At 39.4% G+C, this 24,234-nt stretch overlaps 1 protein-coding gene across 4 annotated transcripts in view; it reads right to left on the reverse strand.

Annotated features, from left to right (window-relative positions):
• Positions 1-2,628: 2,628 nt before the first annotated feature.
• The window catches only part of UACA (uveal autoantigen with coiled-coil domains and ankyrin repeats), a 96,995-nt gene continuing 75,389 nt past the window's right edge, over positions 2,629-24,234 (reverse strand). For all 4 annotated transcript variants that reach the window (XM_025918828.2, XM_025918829.2, XM_086711096.1 and 1 more), the window contains 9 exons: positions 22,296-22,403; positions 21,733-21,765; positions 21,128-21,226; positions 15,457-15,493; positions 14,526-14,578; positions 10,000-12,738; positions 7,855-8,007; positions 5,686-5,751; positions 2,629-2,813 (listed from right to left, as the gene is read on the reverse strand). In XM_025918828.2, coding sequence (XP_025774613.2) covers positions 2,742-2,813; positions 5,686-5,751; positions 7,855-8,007; positions 10,000-12,738; positions 14,526-14,578; positions 15,457-15,493; positions 21,128-21,226; positions 21,733-21,765; positions 22,296-22,403 — 3,360 coding nt within the window. In that variant the 3' untranslated portion in view covers positions 2,629-2,741. The remainder of the gene's footprint in view (positions 2,814-5,685; positions 5,752-7,854; positions 8,008-9,999; positions 12,739-14,525; positions 14,579-15,456; positions 15,494-21,127; positions 21,227-21,732; positions 21,766-22,295; positions 22,404-24,234) is intronic.

The raw sequence follows: 24,234 nt of genomic DNA on the forward strand, positions 1-24,234 counted from the left end.
GAGAAAAGATCACACGAGGTTGCAGAGTCCGGTGATGAGGCAGGTCAAGAGGTAGTAAGAAGTTTTCTTCCCCTGTGGGGAAGCAGGTGTCGGGACGCTCGTAACCAATGCTAAGGTTGCCCGTGCGAGCAGGCACCGATACACCTAGTCATCACAGACACCAAAAATTTACTTGAAACTCTTCCCTTTTCTACTCCGAAACAAGCAAACCAAGAACATGAACCATTCCGGTGGGTTCCGAAGCTGCAACATTTTCAAAGCAGCAATGAACCAATGCATAAGAGAGACTTTTACACCATGTAACGTTCGGTTAGGGTCGAGAGCAGTCTAAATCAGTAAGCCTTCAGAAAGATTATGCTACATTCATCCGGGGTTTTAGAACAGCGCAGATATGGCTAGTGAATACAGTCACTGCAATGTTAAATTTTAAGAGGTTCGTTGAATGAATATTCAATTTTAGTAGTTGTTTATAACACTGACCTTCTGGCCAAAAGAATGAGCTTTCCTGAGGAAGCAGGAATGATAAGAATAAAACTGAACAGGGGAAGAGTAATAAAGCTTTCAAGAAAGGAACATACCCCGACAGGGATTTGGTGAGTCTCCCAGAAAGCACGCCCATCTTGGACACAACCGATCTTTCTCCCTCTCGCTTCTTAAGTTCAGATGTTATCGTTTTTCTGAACACAGACCGGCAGAGAGGCCGGCATTGCCCACTATATATATTCCATTTGTTTACTCTCTAAAAAGCTTTAACCTTCAGTGTTGTAAATGCAGTCTCTGCCTTTGATATCAAAAAGTGGGTGAAGGAGACAACAGGATTAATTCAGGGAGGCGACCTACTACTCCGCCCTCCACGGAGGACTGAAAATGGGTAACACCTGTCTGTACTTGGACCCCATCGTTCTCTACACCAAATTCCCCAAAGCGGCACATGGAGTAATTGGCCTCGTAGATCTTTTACGAGGATGTTCAAAAACAGTAGTCCACAGAAAACATTTTATTTGTGATTGAAGACAAAATAAAGTACACACAAGTTTCCCCTCCCACTTCTAATAAGGAAAATACAAGACGAAAATGTGAGTATTCAGTAAGGACTTTCTCTCCTCTACAGCTTCAAAGGAGACCTACATAAAACTCATGGAACAGACTTCATGCAGAAGGACAACATTAAGCATAAAACCAAGGAATTTGAGTACTGCTCGTGTAAACTGTGTATAACTAAAGAATTAAAAAGAAATCCAATTCTGACTTTTCACTGTGGTTTCTACACTGAAGAAATCTGATGGTTTCTGGTGGGAGAAGCTATTCGGATGGCTCTTTGTCCTTGTTATTATTTACAGAATTGGGCTAAAAAGTCTGACTCAGGGAGCACCTTACTGGTTCAGTCGGTGGAGTACACAACTCTTGACCTTGGGGTCATGAGTTCAAGCCCCACGTTGAGCACAGAGATTACTTAAAAAAAAAAAAATTCCAAAAAATAAGAAATCTTTCAAATCTTTCAGGATGCTCAAAGATTACTGCTAAGGCACACTTTGCGATTGAAAGAAAATCTGGCTGAAAGGATTCATTTGTTCAGTTTATTTGCTAACAGTCAAATTAGTAATCTTCAATCTGGATGGAAAACAAAATATTAATAAAAACAACAAAACATATAAACTTTCCTTAATGAGATGTGGTTAATAAAAATGGTTGGTTACAATAAAGTGTTCACTAAAACGTGGCCAATTTTATTTTTTCCTTGTGATCTATATTCTCACAGTTTACTATATTATTGCACTTTCATCTGAAACCTTAAAAATCTGTTTTCTAAAATTAGTTCTCTAATTTTGCAAGAAAACTGCATTTCACATTATTAATTTCATTAGTGCAATTTTCCTATAAATAAGTGCAAAACATTTGGAGGATGCATGTATAATGAGTGTTTGGTTACTATAGTAGCAAATGTCAAAGTAATTGCTAAAAAAAAAAAAAAAAAGCCTAAGAATTTTGATACTTTGAAAAATCTAGGATACCGGCTATCATAGCTCTCTAGATACTATGGCAAGAAAAAAATCACCACAAGTAAAAAATTAAGATACTGTTGTGGATATTATGAGGCCATCGTATTAGAAATTCCTGATATGTTCTATGCTGGTCTGCTTTTAATCCAAATGTAATTTCGTACAGTACACCTTTTATGAAAAGAAATGTATTGAAAGAGGCATAAAAGTTAGAAGAAAAAAATCTGTGCCTCCAAAAGAAGTCAAAGGCACTCATTAGGTTACTTCAATAAAAAATGCAACTCGGCCAGCCAAGTTATGGTGCATATTCCTTAAAATCACGTTAGGCTCTCGTGGCTCAGCTGAAGGCCTGAAAGATCTTTTGATCCACTTAACCAAATTAATTTCTCTGAAAGAAACCTTTAAACAATTATTTCAGCCTAACGCCTCTTCGTATGGACCTACACAGATGGCTTATGTTTTATTATTAGGGACTCAACGGCTTAAAAATACATAGCCAACCCGAGGCAAAGTGTTACATTGTTTGCCTCACCATAAAATTAACATATATAGATTATAAGATCTGAATTGCTATTGAAAAACTCAGTAACATCCCCATCTAATTAAAAAAAAAAAAAAAAAAACTTGCTGATGAAACAAAATATATTTTATTTCAATGATACTAGCACAAAAGGGCCCAGAAAGGCTGTGGGTTTGCACACGGAAGGCTCGGCACCAGCAGCTGAAGCACAGGCTGCTTAGTTAGCACACAAGCCCCTGCCGCATTTGTATGATTTGGAGTAAGGCCGCCTGCACATCTTCGTCCATGTGACCCTTGAGAGAAAGAAGAAAGGGAGAAATATTTTACGTCCTCTTCAATGACACAAGAATTCTATTAGGCCTAAATGGCTGTGATTCACCAAATGCTAAAGCCTCATCATTGCAGAGATATTCTAAAGGATTTATTGGAAAAGACAGCAGAGCTCTGCGATGGAAATTTAAAAAGTCAATCTAAAAGCAGTGCAAACCAGCTGCTCTTAACACTTATTATCAGAAGACAGATGGACAAACTTTTCTCCTTCTCTCTTTTTTAATAATGGCTCAGATAATAGGGGCGGCGTAAGTCATAAGTGAGCGAAGTCAGCTACACGTTAAGTTTTCCTTCTGCTCCTGCTGAGAAACGTTTTTGTAATTAGAAAAATTAATGGAAAAGCCCCCATACTTATATTTTTATCCTAGGGAAGATCACATCATTTTGCAACTTGCCATTTCACCTAATGTCACGGATGTCTTTCCTAAGCTATTTCCCTAATTGTTTTAAGTTACTGGATACCATCGCACCGTACAGATGAATCGTACTTTCTTTATTCGTTCCCCCAAACGACGGGCATTTAAGGTGTTTCCCATCTTCATGGGCAGATTCCTAGAGAAGAAACTGCTGGGTCAAAAAGCAAGGCTCCATTGCTAATTTTGCAAAGCACTACAAAACTTCCCTCTACGGGCATTGTAACAAGTTACACTCCCACCAACAGGGTATAAATGCCAATTTCCCACAACACCTTGGCCAATGCTGCAGATGCTCATCTTGTTTAATATTTGCCAATCCCATAGGTGAAAAAATGGTCCCTCCCTGTTTATTTGGATTTCCCCCATTACCAATGAGGAGCAGATCCTTTTACATGAATGTTAGTCATCTATATTTAGGAAGAAACATTTTGAACTTAAAAAGATGGCAAGGGGCAGATTAAATGCAAGTCAGTATGGTGGGCTTACGACACCCTCGGCCCCTTCTCTTTGCTTGGACATTTGAATAGAATTCAGCTTAACACTTCCCATTCATATAAAAAGTTGTGCTTCCAAAACCTGTTTCTGTAAGAATGGGATGTTGAAATTTCAAACATTAGCCATGGCTGACTACACTGAATTTCTTGGTTAACTTTATGATGCCGGAAGGCAAGACAATTTCTGATGTCAGTTGTTTTTGTTATGTTTCATTAGGAGTCAGTAGGATTTCAACTTTTGGAAGCATACATTATACAGAGTTGACAGGCTTGACAGTTTGTGGTGTCTTTCATGCTCTTTCTCTCCTGGCTGAGATCAGATCTGAATGAGTTCTTTATCCACATCTTCCACACTTGTCTACCATTTCCCTCCTAAAGTTCCCACTCTGCTGTCCCTCAATGGTCTTCTCGAACAATTTCAATATACAGCTACCCTTGAACAACACGAGTTTGAACCGTGGGGGTCCACTTACACAAAGATCTTTTATTTGGATTAATACCGTAGAGTACTATAAATGTATTTTCTCTTTCCTTGATTTTCTTAGTAACACTGTCTTTCCTCGAGCTTCTTATTGTAACACTACAGTATTTAGTAAATATAACATCCCAAATACATGTGAATTGACTCTTTATATTACTGGTGAGGCTTCCTCACAATAGATAGCCTACATGAGTAGTCAAGTTTTGGGGGAATCGAAAGTTACACACAGATTTTTGACTGCAGGGTCAGCGCCCCTACGTCCCACTGTTCAAGGGTCAGCTGTACTTTCAAATCCCAGCTTATCTTCTAGCTCCTCAAAAGTTCTAGCCAAACTTCCTCTTATCATACCACTCGTTTCCCCTCATCTCCTATAGAAAAGGAAGGCTTTTTGGTTTTACGAATTTGATGTTTCTTCTTTTTATTATTTTACCTAGTTCTTCTTATTAAAAAACGACCTTCTTGGAAGCTTTCTCGCAACAACTCCCCGCCCCCCCCCACCCCGCCTTTTTTGGTAAACAGTGTCGCCTGATACTTCAAATCCTGAACAATTCCTAACGTATCTCACCTGCCATTCTAACGTTGCCTCTTTTAGGACATCTTCCTGAAAAATCTACTCTGAGAATTTTAGAGATTGCTGATCACAGGGTTTCTACAGGGCATTAAGTATGGTATTCTTCACATGCTGAACAGCTTCTCAGTGTGATATATTCTTCTAAAAGAGGAGCCTTTTCATTACACCCCCCAAAAAGGGAATTCTTAATCTGATGTTTCACTGAATTTAAGCCACATTAAATAAATACTATTGATAATCTCCAAACAGAACCAGTTTATTTTCTTACATTACTACAATTTTGTGCACACCTTGTCATCTTTGCGCTTTTATAGCATTCTCTACGTTTCAAAGAAATACTCCTGAGCTACCAAGAAACAGTGAAGTCCTTTGCACTCTCTTTAGCTGACAGCCAGGTATGGATGTCAAGGCATTATCTCCAGCTAGCAATACCATTAACATGTGCTGCCATCATATGTTGCCAAACTGTCTATAAAATGAGTGACAAGCAGATGGAGAGAACACTACATTTAAGATGTTGTGTTACCATATAGCTTTGTAAATTTCTCTGGGAGATACACAAGCCATGATTTAAAAAAACACAATGATTTTAAAATAAGCATATGGGATACAACTACTTTACACAGCAATGACTTTCACATAAATTTACTTGAAAATAAAAAAAATGATCTTCTCTAAAACGGGGATGAAGGAGTGCACGTGTTGTGTTGAGCACCGGGTGATATATGAAATTGGTGAATCGCTGTATCGTACACCTGAAACTAACATAACACTGTATGTTGACGATATTGGAATCAAAAAAATAGAAGCATTTTTATAAAGAAAATTAAAAAATAAAATGGTATCTCTGCCAGAGGAGAAATCGTTTTTTACCTGCGCAGCACTAAGGAGATGTGTCCGATAAATTGCAATTACCTCTTGGTGCTGTCTGTCGGCATCCTAGAAATGTGGAAAGATGGACAGATCAGAGTATCAGCATTCACGTTTTCAAATACACAGAGGCTTGTGACAATGCCATCTTCAGGCCTGACACTACAAAATGGCAATATTATTAAAGTGCTCCTGCCACGTCTTGTAACAAACCACCTGGGACCCACCGGATGCAAAACTTCACAGCATTAACAATCGTTTAAACTTTCCTAATCAATGTGTGGAGACATTCATAGCGAAAGCAATGCCGCTTGTCCTAGGTAACATGAAATTACTGCCTTAGTTCACATCTAATGCCACGAAATTATCCAGATACTTAACGGTTTATCCTTGGGATTATTGCAAAAGCTTCCAATCTTGTCTCCCTGTCTCTAGATTTTATTCCCGATCATGCTTCCAAGATGAAGGCAGCTCTTTTCTGGAATCACTTCTGGTTCAAAGACCTTGGGAGAAACCTCATTACATATAAAAGAGAATCTAAACTCCTCAAACTTCTCCACAGCCTGGGCAATCTAGCCACAAATACAGTTTCCACTCCCAGCCAGGCTGATCAGCTTTTACCGCCCCTGGGGTACACCGTTCACATTCGACCCCCACGCCCTTCTTCAAACTACTTCCCTTGCCTGGAAGATTCTCTATTTTCCATTCACCTACCAAAACGCCAACTATCTTACAAGTTCCAGCCAGCTATTCCCTTCCTCTCGGCCTAGCTCCTATCGCACCAGTGATCTTTCCCTCCTATGAATTCATATCACTTATAGCCGGGGACCTTATTCTCAACTCTGTATATGACATTTTTTGTCTTGTTAATTCACTTTTCATGGATCTAAATTTTGCTTCTCTAATTACCTAGAACTCCTTGGGACAAAACCTGTGTACTCTCTTTATCCCTGACAGTGTTTTAGCACAGTGTCATGAATATAATAAATAAGAAACAAATATTTCCAATTATTGAAGGGACTACCAGATCCTTTTGATAAGATCCAAATCAATAATCTGTCATCATTAATCTGTAGGCCAGTAGTATTAATAAACAAACACTTACAAAAAGAGCTTTCTATTCAAAAACAACTCATAACCAATTCCTATAAAATAGGAAATTTTTAGTAACAATTTACATTTGACTGGGCTGTTTTACTTAGCATCTCCGTGTATGTCATATTACCTCGTTTGATTAAAAAAGCAAACAAATAAGTAATCAGTTCTTGCTATTGCACTGTATGGATAAGGTAGCCAAGGATTAGGGGGAATGTTCCACGTCACCTGGTTTTTAAGCAGCAGTGTTTAGAACTGAGCTCCCATGTTCAGTTTCTCAATCCAGTTGCTTTCCTTTTTTTTTTTTTTAAATATTTATTTATTTGGGGGAAAGCACAAGCGGGGGAGGGGCAGAGAGAAGGGGACAGAGGATCTGAAGCGGGCTCTGTTCTGACAGGCTGACAGCAGAGAGCCCAAGGTGGGGCTTGAACTCACAAACTGCAAGATCATGAGCTGGGCTGAAGTAGGACGCTCAACCCACTGAGCCACCCAGGCGCCCCAGTTGCTTTCTTTAATATAGAAAGGAAATACATATATGCATATAGGATACGTATGTGGATATATATATTTCCAGGTGTTTTCTTTTACTATATAAGGATATAAGGTATAAAACCAGAGGGATGCCTACCTTTATTCATAAGTAGAAAATATTTTAAAAACTTCCCTTAGTTTAGCGGACCGATATTTTAAAGAGTGTGCTGCAGCTGGGAAGACACCACCAGAGCTGGAGTTAGCCAGTCTCAGGATCGAATCCTAGCTGTATGTCCCCAAGCATCAAGTATTTTCCTCTTTGTTTCCTTAAGAATCAAATGGGGGGGGGCGTGGGGGGAATAAAATCTTACAGGGCCGTGATGAAGATAAAGGCTAAAGTACGTAAAATGTTTAGTGTAGTGCCTGGCATATAGTAGGCACCAAATATACCGCTGCCACTGGCGTAAGTAACTTCTGGCAAAAATGATTCAGTTCCTGGATCTCAGCACAGCCACGAATCGATCCCGGCTCTACATAAACTTTCACAAGCAAACGAACACGACCCCGCGCGTACAGCACGAAGCCCTCCCAGGCCGGGGTACTCACAGCCAGCTGCTGCTGCAGGGCCTTTACTTGGCTCTGTAGGCTGTCAATCAGCTGGCTCTGTCTCCTGCCGGGGCTCCCACTCGGGTAGGTGAGCTGTGAAAGGCCACTGAGCGCCTGCTTCAGTCTTTCCACGTCATTAAGCAGTTCGGTTATCTTGTAAACAAAGAGAAAAGGTATGGGAGAAACATTTATTATTCACTTATGCGATTCTAATGAACATCTTTACACCAAAAACTCTCCGCGAGGAACCAAATTTATCTTCGTACACCAGAAAATTGAGGAATGAATACTGTCGAGATTGTTATCAACAGTAAATACAATACATAATTTAATTGCTTTAAATTCCTCTCAGTAAATTCCTTGCAAAAGCATTACCAAGTTGAGAATAAATATATATCCTAAGGTCTGAGTGTGACCTCAGTCTTCTTATTCTCAATATTTAAGTACCTATGAAAGTCTACAGATCACCTTCTAGGCTCTCTGAAACACAGGAACTTGTGGGGCATTCCCTCCAACAAAGTTTGAAAAGAAAGTGCGGCTCATACAAGCCTAGCATGAACTTATGTGCCTTGTTCATTTCAAGAAGGTAGGATTTTAGACTACTTTATCTTAAAGAGGGAAAAAAAATCAGGAGGCCGTTTAGCAGAGAGAGCAAAACCTTTTTATTTCAAGTCAGACTGATCTGGTATTTATTAGCTGTGTGAGCTTGGCTAATTTCCTTTATTTTTATGAGCTTTAGTTCCCTTATCAGTGAAAGAAAGAAGTTCTTTAACAGTTAAGAAAACCAAATGCAGGGTGGCTAGGGGGCCCAGTCGGTTGAGCGACCGACTCTTCATTTCGGCTTGAATCATGATCTCACAGTTCGTGAGTTCGAGCCCCGTGTCGGGCTCTGTGCCAACAGTGTGGAACCTGCTTTGGATCCTCTCCCGCTCTCTCTGCCCCTCCCCTGCTCACACTCATGCTCTCTCTCTCTCAAAATAAATAAACAAACACTTCAAAAACTCAAACGCGATCATAAATATCTGCCTGGTACGTAGTATATCCTCAATAAATGACAATAATTGTAAGTAGTTATTAATAACTTGCTATTATAAGTATACACTGTTATATCCCTAACTACCTTCTGAACAAGGTGCGAGCATTTAAGTTCTGGGTCACACGAACAGATGGATCAGAAGGCTAGTACTTGTACTTCTCCACTGAGGAGGGCCAGGGATGTGTATTTGCCACTGTATCCCCAGAACTTGGCATAGAGAAGACATTTCATCATCGCTCACTGAACTGATAAAAATGTACCCAATCTCCCTGATTTCTCATCCTCACAGTACACACTTTATTATGTCAACCACCAGTTTCGAAAATATTGAAAGCATCTACCGTGTAAACTGTACCACGGGAATGAATGAGAAGAAAAGGTTAAGTTGCAAACAGTCTGATCTTAATAGCTGGTTGAGAAGATCGAGCACCTAACTCTGACACAGTAATATTTACGTTTTGAATAGTGGCAACGCTAACATTTCAGAAGAGGAACAGTTCACGGGAGGCTAGAGTGCATAGCGAAGGCTTCAGGAAGGAGGGTAAGTGTTGAAGTGGGCGTTAAGGAACGCGTAGGACTTAACTCGGTAGAAAGGAGAGGCAGGACATTCTGGGTGCGGAGACCAGTCTGTGGGAAGTTATGAGGACAAAATGTACACGGAACTGGAGGGCTCGGTCACTCGTGTGGGTGAATGCCAAGATCAAGTCTGGGGTGCTTCCCAGTGTCCTTTGTTTCTTGTAGCCTGGAAACACAGCTTTCTTCCTCCTCTCCCTCAATCACCCTTCAGGTAACCCTAAAACCCACTGGACTCTGACCACTTTTGAGGCAAGTGAACCCGGAGTCTCCTCATCTTTCCTCAATTCTTGGCTATGCCAGTTGAGGAAACCAGAGGAGAAATGCTTTTGCTTGTGTGACTTTAACTATTTTCTCAATTCTGAATTTTTTTGCACACCAGTAGACTAACCGGAAAGGTGGCATTTAGTGGTCCCCCAGCTAATGCTTCTGGAAACCTGTCTTGTGGGATGCTGCGGTAAAGGGGCCCTATTCCACTCGGGCAGTTCCGCTCGGGGGCTCCTGATGCAAAGCCATGCCGCCTGCTCGGTGCCTACCTTATTATCTTTCGCTTCAATTTGTTTGGCAGATTCCTGTATTCTTTTCTGTAACTCTGTGATTGTTGTTAAGGACTTATCACACCGTTCCTGCTGGTCCTTGATTTCTTGCTCAATGCTGAAATGGAGCAATTCCTTCTCATCCTTTGCAGACAGCTGCTTCCTTTGGGCGTGCAAAACCTCCTCACAGGCTTCTTCGTACTTTCTATTCAGATTGGCCAATTTTTCATTCAAGTTGGAAATCTGGGTCTCCAAATCACTTTTTGTTGCTTTATATTTAGACAAATCAACCACCTCTCTCGTCTCTAATTTTTTTAATGCTCGTTTAGTGTTCTGCACCTCGGATTGGAGTTTGGAGACCTCTTGGGTTTTGGTTTGGTTTTCTTCTTCCTTCTCCCTCAAGCTAGCCTTGATGATCCCCACTTCCTTCTCAAATGCCTCCTTAACCTGCAAATGCTCTGCCAGGGGCACCGACGAGTTCTTCTGGTTCTCCAACATCTGATGCAGGGTGGCCACTGTCTGCTGCTCTTTCTCGTAACATCTTTGCTTATTCTTCAGTTCTTCCTTCAGACTCTCGATTGTGCCGTTCAGAGACTTTTTGAGGGCCTCAACCTGTTCCAACGGAACATGCTGCTTCTGCAGAAGGGTCTGGGCTGCGAGAATCTCCGAAGTCTGTCTGGCATTTTCATCGACCAGCTTCTCTTTCTCGGTCTTTACCTCCGTGTATTTCTGCAGCAGGTCTTTGAATTGTTTGTTTAGCTCTTCTGCTTTTCTGCTTAGCGCTCTTTCCATTTCATGAGCACTCTCAAGGAGAACATTCTTATCTTGCAAATCCTTCTGGAGAGTGAAAATCTCCTTCTTCAACTTGTCATTCTCTTGCTTGCACTTCTTGGCCTCTTCTTCCCTGACGTGATATTTTTGTGTCTGCTCGGATAACTGTTCTTTTAGTTCTTTCTCTGTCGCTTTAAATTTTCTTTCACACTCTTCGAAGCTGATGATTGGAGCATATTTGAGCTTGATGCATTCTTGAATCGTGTCGAGCTCCTTCTTCTGGGCTTCGATCTCTGCGTGCAGCGTCACAATCTCCTCTTGGCCCTTCTTGTAGTTGGCCAGGATTTCCGCACTGTCATCCTGTACCCTCTTCAGGCTCTGACTCGCGGCACCCATCTTCTCCTCGTGCTCTCGGAGGCTGATGTACTCGGCCTTCATTTGGTTCTGAGTGTTCTCCAGGTTTCTTTTGAGTAGCTCATTCTCCTCTTTTGTTTTTACAAGTTCCCGACTGAGATCCTCGATGTTTTTCTTCGCATCTAGTAATTCTCTGTTCGTCTTATCTAGGGTGCCACTCAGTGCGGCTTTAATCTCCTCGTGGGCTGGAGCTGGCACGTACTGAGTACTCAGGCTCTTTTTCAACGCGGTGTTTTCGGACAGGAGTGCATGTATTTTCTCTTGGTCTCCGGCACGTTTTTTGTGAAGCTCAGAGAGCTGTTGTCTGAGGTCAGCAAGGCTGGAGTTCAAAGCCGTGACCTCCTTCTCGTGTTTCTCAGGAGGCACGAACGCGGTCTCGAGGCGGCTGACGTTCTCACTCAAACGGCCATTCTCCACCAGCAGCTTCTCCATGGCCATCTTCTGCTCCGTGTACTTCTGCGTGACATCTACAAGCTGTTGGTTCAGCTCACCGACCATGACGTCATGCGACTTTTTCATCTCTTCGCTCACTTGTAAAGGAACGTAATGACTCTTCATTTCACTTGTTAAGTTACGGACTTGCTGGCTGAGGAGCTTGTTATCCAGATACACCTTTTCGACGTCCTTTTGTAACGTCTGATTTTTCGACGTGAGTTCGGTGATCTTCTTCGTAAGTTCTCCCGCCCTCTGCTCCAGCCTGCTCTTGAGCTGCTCGTGCTCCTCTGGTCTGACGTGCTGAGCAAGCTTGGCCTTACAATTCTCAACTTCTCTCTTCAACTGTCTGATTTCGCTAAGTGACTTTTCGTGCTCGCTTTCCATCTCTCCTATTCTCTTGGCCTTCTCAGTGACTTCACTTGACAACGAGCTCTTCATGCTCTCGAATTTTTCCGTCGGAACGGAAAGGGCCAACTTGGCCAACAGTTCTTTGACCTGGCCTTCCGCCTCCGTGACCCTCCTGCCTTTCTTGTCTCGCTCCGTCTCACACATACTGAAGTCCCTCTGCAGTCGCTTGTTCTCTTCCACCAGCTTGCCTGCATCCCGCTTCAACTCTTCTACTAGCATCTCGCTCTGTCCGATCTGGTTTCGTAACTTCCCCACTTCTGCTGACGCGCCCTCGTACTTTGCTTTCATGTCTTTCAACTGGTCCTTCAGTTCCTCGGTTAGTCTGTGATTCCCCGCAGCTGCTTCACTCGTTAGGTGCTCTTTAAGGGCAAGAAAATGTGTCTGCATTTGTTTTACTTTACCTTCCGACTCGTACATTCTCTTCTGCACATCTTTCAATGCGTCTTCTAACTGCTTTACCTGCTCATCTGAGTCCTCCTTGATCCGTTCACATTCTAATGCTAAAGCTTTGCATTCGGCCACCTTGTGAGCCAGCTCGTTCTGGAGCTTGAGTCGGTCTTGTTTTGCTGACTCGCAGAACGTTCTCATTGCTTCTAACTCTTTCTTTAAAATGTCATTTTCAGAATATGAGGTTTGATGGGGTAAGGACAGCTCCAGCGGTCTTAACATAGACCTGCTTTGCATGTGGGCCGGCACCCCTGGGGACGTACACTGAAAGGGGAAACAAACAAAAAAAGAGATACTAATCATAAAAGCCTAAAGAAGACATTTACTTATTTGCCAAACTTCTAGATTCCCACATCATCAGTAGTCAAGGGGTTTTCAGACTAGCGTATTGGAAAAATACAGTACTGATTTTTGAGGTTAAGAAAAGCAATTCTGGGTATGATTCCCTTAAAATGCTCTCAAGCAGGGATACTTTGAAAGTCTGCTCACCGTAAGTGTATTTCTGGCAGAACAAAGAAGGAAAAGAGTTGTGGCCTCTGGGGACCATTTCCTCTTCCCTTCTCCATTCACAATAACTACCCACAAGTGATATCAACTTCATCAAAACACATTTATTATTTCTATGCTTTATGGCACGTAGTGTGCTTAGAACTTCCAATTCTGAAGAAAGTCATCAAAACCGTTGAATAAAAACAAGTATGGCAATTTTATATCTGCAAATAATTTCACAGAATGATATATTATTTAACTTCTAAGAAGCTATATAATTTCTGAATATCCTTGTTAACTCCAATGTAATGTTCTTTAAATTATAAAAACAGCACCAAAATAAACACAGCTAGCATGAGTTGTTGAGAGGATATTAGTTAACTCACAAAAAAAGAAAGCAGTTTTCTCCTCTCGAGTAGGATAAACTAAAACTTAACATGTGATCTTAGTACAACATTTTATTGACATCTTATTCCTCCACTAAGAGTTGACACAAAAAGAAGTATAATTAAACTTCTCATGAAATAGTGCCTAAATAGAACATGTAACCATGAAAGACTAAATTCAATTATCTTACTTTTTCCCACACAGCCTATTACAGCAAGGGCTCCTTACAAGTACTAACTCATGGATAAAAGCTATGTGCTGTGAATACATTCCACCATTTTAACAGGCAGGTTTTACTGTTGTTCAGTTAAATCTACACTGTCTTGCCCTGGATCAAGAAGAAAATTAACAACATGGAATAATTTCGCAGCCTTTAGTCTGCTTTTAAATTACCTTTCAATTTACCAATGATCTTTAGACTAAGACTACTATAATTTAGCAATTACTTACACAGCTTTACAATTTCCATACTTGCTTTATTACAATCCAATATTTATCTAATCTTAAATACTTCTCAGGTGACATTCATTTTCTCAACTTAGAATCTTAGAATTTTCCAGCTTCAAGTGATCTTAGACATCACAAAGGCTAACTCACTCTGCCTATAAATGATGGTATGTAAAAGGGCCTTTCAAAGCCCAAATATTTATCAGTTCAGGCCATGGGAAGTGCTGACCTTCCCATGCAATGCAAACCTGTATCTACCGGAAGCAGTATAAACAGGTTAGAAAATCAGACAACACTACCTCTTGGAAGCTTTCCTTATTCTGAGGTGAATTTCCAACACACAGGATATATATTGGAATGCAAGGAAAAATACATTTCAAAGTCCAAAAAAATGACTTCTGAATTACTCGTAGTTGGCTTCCCCTTTATATGGGTAAATATGAAGAGTTAACCGAACAAGGTTAACGAGGCTTACTATCAAAGACAATGAACTTGTAATTCAAATCTCTTATTTAAGCTACTGTCATCAAAACACTCTAGAGGGCACCAGAAACAGTACTATCGGCTTTTATTAAACTCAGAACACCAAGAACAACTTTTCTTTGAAAATGAAGGCCTTATTCAATGTATATTGAATTTCTGTATTTCATTTTCGTATTCAATTAATACACAAAACTGTTTTCCTCTTTTTAAAAAGGTACAAATATTTTTAATTAAAAAACAATTACCTGTGAATCTGTCATGTACATTTGACCCTGTTTGAGAAGCATATCTTCTTTTCCTACATAAATCCAAATAAATGAGATCTTAACTGAAATACTCATACCAAATAGGCTAAGATTTAATTTGGTGTTATTATCTCTCCTCTTATTCAAACTAAAGAAAAGCATGAGTTAAAACATAAAGTTATTCTTGTTCTAAAATACCCCTGGTTTTCTTTATTTTTTCTAGACACATAAGGGAAGTATCTATATTGTTCTGAGTAGAAACTAAGTTGGTTTTTAGAACTATATAAGACTGTTAGACTAAATAAGCTACATGATTATTATAAAAGACGTATCTTATAATCAGTCAAAATAAAAATGGTGTTCTTTACAACTTACGGGATAAACATTACTATTGTACTTAAAGGATAATTTAATATTTACTAGGAAGCAAAAAATGGATTTTGTAGAGAAATTCTTTAGAACTAGCAAACAAAAAACCGAAGTTAATACTAATTACATATACTCTTAAGTAAGAAATAATTATTTATGTAACTTCTCATTTTAAAATGCTTCCCTGCATTGAGACTATATCCAAAGATTTCTCCAAATGAGAAAACTATGTCATGTTTCTTTTCATAAAAAACAAGCTCCAAATATCACAAGACAAATATCTACTAATCAACAAGGTAAGTTTGGCCACGCATACAATATCCAACTTAAAAATACAAGTGGCTAGGGAAAATCGGAGCCTCAGGATTACCAGATTTTCTGTTCGAGACTACAGCAGTCATCTTAACCTCTTCCTGCTTCGATGTGTTGAGGTTTAACACACAAGTAGTTGACATTTAGCAGCAAGAAGGGCATATACAGTTAGACAAAACAAACAGACGTAAACATTCTCCCTTGTCCGAACTGGGTGAACAGTAATGATAATCTATGCTTCCATACTTACGGTTACTGAAATGACTTCCTGATCCTAAATGATCACTCTGAAATCAGAAGCATAAATTAAAACATTTAGGTGAATATTGCTTCATTTTGTTACATTCTGTATCTATTTCAGTTCTAAATGATCCAACCGTTAAAACCACATTTTCAACATTCCTTGTTTCTCCCGAGTATTACTCTACTTTAAAACCACAAAAAAGTCACAGCACTAGCAACAATTAGAGAGATCGGTTGGGAATAAACTACTTCACTAGGCATTTTAATAAAGGCAGCCAAGTGTTCCAAGGAAAAATTTTATTGCTCAAAAGAAAAAAAAAAAAACAACCGAGCCCCAAATGAACTACAACAACTTTCAGCGCATGCTCTTTGTTGCTGTTTTACCTCAAAAGGAAGAAGCTGCCACCTGTGCCTCCAATACTGACTTTACCCCTGTTGGGAGCGGGAACCCTACCGCACTGCCTGTGAAATATTAGTGTAACCTCTTTTTTCAGAATTTATAAAATACAGAAAACTTTGGAAGGCAAAGGGAGACAGAGAGCAGAAAAGGAAACTGAGGCACACTACACACAGTTAGTAATAAATCCGTCAATGTGTCGGTTAGGAAAAGGAGAATAAGAGAGAAATTTTAGGTACTCTGAATTGAAGTGTGTTTGAATTGCTCCTTTTTTTTTCAAGTCAGAATCTAACAAACAAACTGAAACATATACCTTCAAGAGTAAAGATACCCAGAGGTGAAATTTAACCAAGGAAGTGAAAGGCCTATACTCTGAAAACTAAGAACCTTGGTGAAAGAAATTGAAGATGACACAAACAAATGGAAAGATATTCCGCACTCATAGACTTGAAGAATTAATACTGTTAAAATGTCCATACTACCTTGGGGCTCCACGGCAGCTTAGCCAGTTAAGTGTCAACTCTTGATTTCGGCTCAGTCACGATCCCATGGTTCATAGGATCGAGCCTTACTATCGGCGCAGAGCCTGCTTGGGATTCTCTCTCTCTCCCTCTCTCTCTGTCCCCTCCCCAGCCTGTGTGCACACGCACTCTCTCTCAAAATAAATGAATAAACTAATTTTAAAAAAGTGTCCATACTACCCAATGCAGTCTAGAGATTCAATGCAATCTCTATTAAAATATCAACAGCATTTTTCACAGAACTAGAACAAATAATAGTAAAATTTGAATGGAACCACAAAGACCCCAAATGGCCCAAGCAATCTTGAGAAAGAAGAACAAAGCTGGAAGTATCACAATCCCACATTTCAAGATAAATTACAAAGTTGTACTAATCAAAACAGTCTGTGGGGCGCCTGGGTGGCTTGGTCGGTTAAGCGTCCGACTTCGGCTCAGGTCATGATCTCACGGTCCGTGAGTTCGAGCCCCGCGTCAGGCTCTGTGCTGACAGCTCAGAGCCTGGAGCCTGTTTCAGATTCTGTGTCTCCCTCTCTCTCTGCCCCTCCCCTGTTCATGCTCTGTCTCTCTCTGTCTCAAAAATAAATAAATGTTAAAAAAAAAAATAAATAAAAACATAAAAAAACAGTCTGGTAATGGCACAAAAACAGACACCTAGATCAACATAACAGGACAGAGAGCCCAGAAATAAACCAACGCTCATACAGTCAATTAATCTATGACAAAGAAGGCAAGTATATACAATGGAGAAAAGACAGTGTCTTCAACAAATGGTGCTGGAAAGACTGGACAGCTACACGCAAAAGAATGAAACTGCACCACTTTCTCGTACCATACACAAAAAATAAACTCAGAATGGATTAAAGACCTAAATGTGAGATGTGAAATCACAAAGCTCATGGAAGAAAACACAGACGACAATCTCGCTGACGTCAGCCACAACAACATTTTTCTAGATGCCTCCTCTGGCAAAGGAAACAAAGCAAAAATAAATTACTGGGGCCACATAAAAATAAAAAGCCTTTGCACAGTGAAGGAAACTATCAAAAAGATAAAAAAAGCCGCCTAGTGAATGGGAGAAGATATTTGTAAATGATATATCATATATCTGATAAGGAACTAATATCCAAAATACAGGAAGAACTTATACAAGCCAACCCTCCCCCAAATAATCCAATTTAAAAAATGGGCAGAGGGCCTCAAAAGACAGTTTTCCAAAGAAGATATGCAGATGGCCAACAGATACATGAAAAGATGCTCAGTACCACTAACCATCATGGAAATGCAATTGAAATCACAATGAGATATCACCTCACACCTATCATAATGGCTAGTATCAGAAAGACAAGAAATAAGAAGTGTTGGCAAGGATGTGGAGAAAAAAAAAAACCCTGTGTACTGTGGGTAGGAATGTAAATTGGTGCATTCACTATGAAAAACAGTATGGAGTTTCCTCAAAAAATTACAAATAGAAATACACCATATGATCCAGTAACTCCACTACCGGATAATTTACCCAAAGAAAACAAAAACACTAATTTGAAAAGATATATGCACTATGTACAATAGCCAAGGTGTGGGAGCAACCCATGTGTCCACCCATAGATGAATGGATAAAAAAGATATGGCATATGTACACACGCACACGCGCACACACACACACACACACACACACACACACACACACACCAAGAACTATTTGGCACTTGCAAACCATGGATGGACTTCGAGGGTATTATGCTAAGTGAAATAAATGAGACAGAGAAAGACAAATGCACTTATATGTGAAATCCCCAAAACAAAACAAATGAACAAACAAAAAGCAGAAACAGACACATAAATATAGAGAACAGTGTTATGGTTGCCAGAAGGGAGAAGCTAGGGGAATGGGCAAAACAGATGAAGAAGAGTGGAAGATATAGGTTTCTAGTTATGGAAGGAATAAGTCATGGGGATAAAAGGTACAGTACAGGGAACAGCATCGTAACAGTGTTGCATGGTGACAGATGGGAACTACGCTTGTGGTGACCACAGCATAACACACAGAGTTGTCGAATCACTAAGTTGTACACCTGAAACTAACTGTGGGTCAACTATTTTCAATTTAATAAAGGATGTGCAGACGTAGTTTGTGTTTGTGTATCTGCATTAGTACTAATAGCTATGTGTCAAGGTGATATAGGTGACCACAATAAAAATGGTCCATAGTTCTATAAATTAATGCCACTTCCACTAATCCTTAGTGCCCCCAGGGTATGGAAAGATGTCTGTAGGCTTAGTTAAGCTCTTTGTTAGATGTAATAATAAATATTAGAGTTTGCAATAGTTGCTAAATGGGCTTATACATGTATGGGTTGGGAGAGGCCTATCCGCATATAAGGAGTTCAAAAAACTTAGTTTGGGTTTATTACCTTTACTTGACTACTCACATAAAAATGGATTGATGAGTTGTCTCATAAAATTAGTCTCATTCTAAAATACCCGTATTTTTCCACGTTTTTCTACAAACATAAGGGAACTGCCTACATATTGTATATACAAATAATGTAGCATTTCTGTTGGCAGTTTAGGAGGAACTTTTAGCATGTAAATATTCAATATTTAGTTGTAAATATTCAATATTTATAAATAAAGCATTCTTAGTTTTTAATGGCTGCTGTCACAAATACTGGATCACATGTAAAGTGGACCCTCTAATTTTCTTTTTGAAAGTAAAAACTTATTTCTAATGTAAAAATTCATCAAAATGAATTATTTATTGACTGGAGAAAATGTCCCCACTATAATATGTGCAAAAGTTACAAAACGATATTCCCACCTCTGGCTGAATGTGCATGTAACACAAGTTATGCACAAAGCAAGTTCTGAAAGGAGATCAGTCAGGTACGAAGATTGCTGGGATCATAGGTGTGTTTATCTTCTGTTTTTAGTCTAATAATATTTTCTAAATTTTCTAAAATAAATTATGTATTGTTTTTATGAGAAAAAATGTGTTATTTTTCTATAATATATTATAATCTTACTGAAAATTATAGACTTGACTCCAAGTTTGTCTACAGCTCCAGAAAAACATGTTAGTCTTAAGATGTGAGTGTCCGCTCGTAGAAGAAAATACAAAAATAGTACTCAATTATAGGTATCCAACTTTGATCAATACTTCAAAAATCCTATATTCACAACTGTATTTTCTCATTCAAGCCATACTGAGGATAAAACTAGTCAGACTGCCTGGGTTCAAGTTCTGGCCCTGCCACTTACTATTTATAGAGCCCCTCCATGCCTCAGTCTCCTCACTTACAAAGCAGAGTTAAAGTAAAATCTACCACACAGAGTCGATGTGTTTATGAAATGCATGCAAAGCGCACAGAGCAGTTCCTGGCACATGGTTGGTGCTATGAGCTGTTAACTGTTACAAGTTTCACTGTTAACCTTAAAAACAAACATGTTCAAATGTGAAAGACAGAAGCCACTATACTAGTTCTAAATTAGCCTATAAACCTGTATCTCTGAATAATCTTCAGGATTCAGTCATATAAATGCAAACATGCTTTTATTTTTTTCAATGTATCGAGGCATAAAATACATGAATATTAAGTGCACAGTGCAATACATTCTCTGCATATGTGCACCCTGTGTAATCACAACCCGGATCTAGAACATTCCCTGCACCCTCAGAAGCTTCTTCATACCTCTAGTCAGTAACCCGTCACCAAAAGGTGGCCTCTACTCTGACCTCGTTCACTACAGATTTGTTTTGTCTGATTCCGAATTTCATAAAAATGGAATCATGAAGTATGCACTCTTTGTGTCTGATTTCTCTCACACAACATTATGTCTGTGAGATTCATCCATGTCTTTACTTTTTTCATAGCTACATGCATTTTTTTCATTTACAAAGAAAAAAATTACTTTTGTTATGTCCTTTGGAGTTCTATTCCCCAATGAAGATAAAAGATTCGCACTGAATCAGCCACCTTCTTCAGTGACCCCAGTGATGAACATTTATAAAATATATATTACGGCCTTTCAGAACAAACCTGTGCAATTAAAAATCAGGAGAGTGGTCACTGTTGGTGCATGAAGTGTGGGTAGTGACAGGAAGTAAGAATGAGGAGGCTTTTAGGTATTGGAGATGTTCTGCTTCTTGATCTCAGTGTGTTTGACTTATGAAAGTTCTTCAACATATATACACTTTAACAAGTGTACTCTATAATGTATACTGTATTTCAACAAAAAAAAATTTTTAAAAACCATGACTTTGGAAAACATAAGAGCTAACTGATCCAACCAAAGTTGAGTATACAATCTAAGACTTATTAAGACACTACTCTCACCAAAGTGGTCTACTTAAGGCATATATACACAGACTCCTGAGATAAGCCTGGAAAGATACTATTCATTTATGACACTTTGTTATTATCACTATCATAATCATTGCAGATTTGCAGGTAAAAGTATGAAGTTTTGTAAAGGTAAAGATGGACAAAGAGGCAAGCTAGAGAAGAGATACTGGGACGGAAGAGAACGCCAGGCACACGTTGGTCAATTTCAGGCGTCTCGTTTAACCTTTACAACAACTCTGTGGAGAGGGGGACAATCCCCCCGATTTTGCGAAAGCGGTAGCAACCTCAGAGACTTTAAATGAATTGCCCGAGGTTGCACAATAAAGAAAAACGTGGTCATTCAAATTTAAGTCTGACTCCAAGCTCCTTATCACTGCCCATTTTGTGCTATATGAAATAATTTATTTAAGCTTTCTATACCTCAAAATATTTAAATCTATTTTTCAGAGCCTCGATAGTTCTCAGGCTTTCTTCATGCTGCTTTTCTTTAGCTGCCAAAAGGGACTTCAGCTTTTCTTTCTGAAATGGAAAGGAATAAATACAGAGCAAAATCATTCTGTGCTTGCAACTGGGTTAAAAATGGGTTTCAGAAAATGTGAATTAAAATTACTTTAATTTTTTTTAGTATTTTTAACTATTAGTAGAGTTGAAAATTTCTACAAGTATACTAATATAGAACACATACCAACAATACTATGAAAAATTCAAAGGTCCGTTGTTTGTTTTAGATCTTAGTATTTTCAGACATTTTGTTTGTAGTGTTTAGAACTTTACAGCTTTTCATAAGAAGTTTCACAGAAAATCAGGCATTCAGAGGCAGTGACAACAAAATGTTTATGATAACCCATGCTACTGTACTTAACGTGTATTTTCACAGTCACGTGTACGTTTTGTTTTCCCCTTTCAGCAATACCCAGAAACAGAATCCTCATCCCCAACTCAGTTCAAGATTCAAACCTCTCCAGCAGTACCATTTTCCATTTACGTAAGATTGTATATCTTTAAAGTAAAACCTATCATCCTACCTCACTTTCCAGATCATCAGCAACCATTACTTCCTAAATTTAAAAAGAAGAAATGTACTTTCGTTATTAAAAGGCATGAACTTGGCGAGTATCATTTTAAAAGACTAGCGTGTGTCTTTAGGATTGGGAACAAGGACATAAGAAGCACACGTCTCTAGGTGACCAATTCTGTGGTCTGAGCTTTCATTTGTTTTTCCCACTAACCAGGCTCAGATGCACTGATTCTCCTGAGAACCCATCACTTATCAACTCCTACTTATTCCTCTTCCTCACGTCTTTTGTCTGCTCCTTCCTCTCCAATCCCGGGGCCCCCACTAGAGTTCAGAGCTTTGCTATCACCATCGACCAACAGTATTCCTCTGTTCTTACACGTGACACTGAAAGTTTCCTGTAAAGATCCCAGTAAGATATAACTTTCCTCAAGGGCAAGGACCTGGCTGTACCTCCTTTAGCATCTAGCACGGTGACTTAATGTGACAGGCGATCATTAACGATTTGTTGTCAAGGACGATTACCGGTAGTAAAACATTTAAACAAATTTTTAGATGAGGTAGATTCTTTACCTCATTCAGCTGTAGTTGTAAACCGTTGACTTTATCCAGCAATATTCTCTGTTCTTGCTGAATTTTTCTCAACCTCTCTTTCAAATCTTCATTTTCAATCTCCAGATCCTTAAATAGTAAAGATAACAGGTGCTAGACTGGCCTTAAAAGAGCAATTCTTATGGAAGAAAATTTTAGAAGTAGTTTGCTATCATGTATGGATGTATACATCTCTAACATGGCTTTAAGCCCAAATACACAATAGTTTCGATGACATTTCAATGACCTAAAATCTGTAGATCAGAAATCACACACAGGCATACTCATTTTATCGTGCTTCGCTTTACTGTGCTTTGCAGACACCGTGTTTTTTACAGATTGGAAGTTTGTGGCAACCCTGCACTGAGCAAGTCTATGGGTGTCATTTTTCTAACAGCATTTGCTTACTTTGTCTCTGTGTCACATTTTGGTAACTCTCTCGATGTTTGAAACTTTTTAATTGTATTTGTTATGGTGACCTGTGCTCAGTGATCCTTGAGGATACTACTGCAACTGTCTCGGGGCACCATAACCTGTGCCGATCTCAGATTATAAACTTAACCAACAAATAGTGTGTATGTTCTGACTGCTCTACCCACTGATCCTTCCTCTACCCCTCTCCCTCTCCTCAGGCCTCCCTAGTCTCTGAGACACAACAATACTGAAATTAGACCAATTAACAACCCTACAGTAGCCTCTAACTGTTCAAGTGAAAGGAAGAATCACACATCTCTCACCTTAAATCAAAAGCTAAAAATGATTATGCTTGAGGAAGGCATGTCAGAAGCTGAGAAAGGCCCAAAGTTGGCTCTCCTGTACCAGTTAGCCAAGTTGTGAATGCAAAGGAAAAGTTCTCGAAGGAAAAAGGGCTACTCCAGTGAACGAATGAATGATAAGAAAGCAAAACAGACTGACTGCTGATATGGAGAAAGTTTTAGTGGTCTGGATAGAAGATCAAACCAGAACCATCCACAACATTCCCATAAGCCAAATCCAGAGCAAGGCCCTAACTCTCTTCAATTCTATGAAGGCTGCTAACATATCATCCATGCTACAGTTCATGGATCAAGGAGTAATTTCAACTTTCAAGGCTCATTAGTTAAAAAAATACATTTTGGGGGTGCCTGGGTGGTTCAGTCGGTTAAGCATCTGCCTTCAGCTAAGGTCGTGATCTCACGGTTTGTGAGTTCGAGCCCTATGTGGGGCTCTCTGTTGTCCACATAGAGACCACTTCAGATCTTCTGTCCCTCTCCCTCTCTCTGCCCCTCCTCTGCTTCCTGGCTTTCTCTTGTTCTCTCAAAAATAAATTTTAAAAAATTTTAAATAAAAAAAGTAAGTACATTTTGTATGTATTGTATGGCTGCCTTAGATAGAGATTCTTCTGATGGATCTGGGCAAAGTAAATTGAAAACCTTCTGGAAAGGATTCACCTTTCTAGATGCCATTAAGAACATATCAACATTAACAGGAGTTTGGAAGAAGTGGATTCCAACCCTCATGGAAGACTCTGAAGGGTTCAAGGCTTCATTGCAGGAAGTACCTGCAGATGTGCAGCAAATAGCAAGAAAATTTGAGTTAGAAGTGGAGCCCGAAGACGGGATTGAATTCCGTGATAAAACTGATGACTTGAGGAGTTGCTTTTTATGGATGAGCAAAGAAAGTGGTTTCTTGAGATGGAATCTACTTCTGGTGAAGATCCTGGAAAGATTACTGAAATGACAACAAAGGACTTAGAATATGACATCAACTTAGTTGATAGAGCAGCAGCAGGGTTTGAAAGGATCAGCTCCAATTTTTTTTAAATGTTTATCTCTTTATTTTTGAGAGAGAGGGAGAGAGAGAAAGAGAGAGAGAAAGCAGGGGAGGAGCAGAAAGAGAATCTCAAGCAGGCTCCACGCTGTCAGCATGGAGCCAGACATGG

This window comes from Puma concolor, chromosome B3 (genome assembly GCF_028749965.1).
Source record: "Puma concolor isolate L17-30 chromosome B3, mPumCon1.1.hap2, whole genome shotgun sequence".
In the NCBI taxonomy this organism is placed as follows: Eukaryota; Metazoa; Chordata; class Mammalia; order Carnivora; family Felidae; genus Puma; species Puma concolor.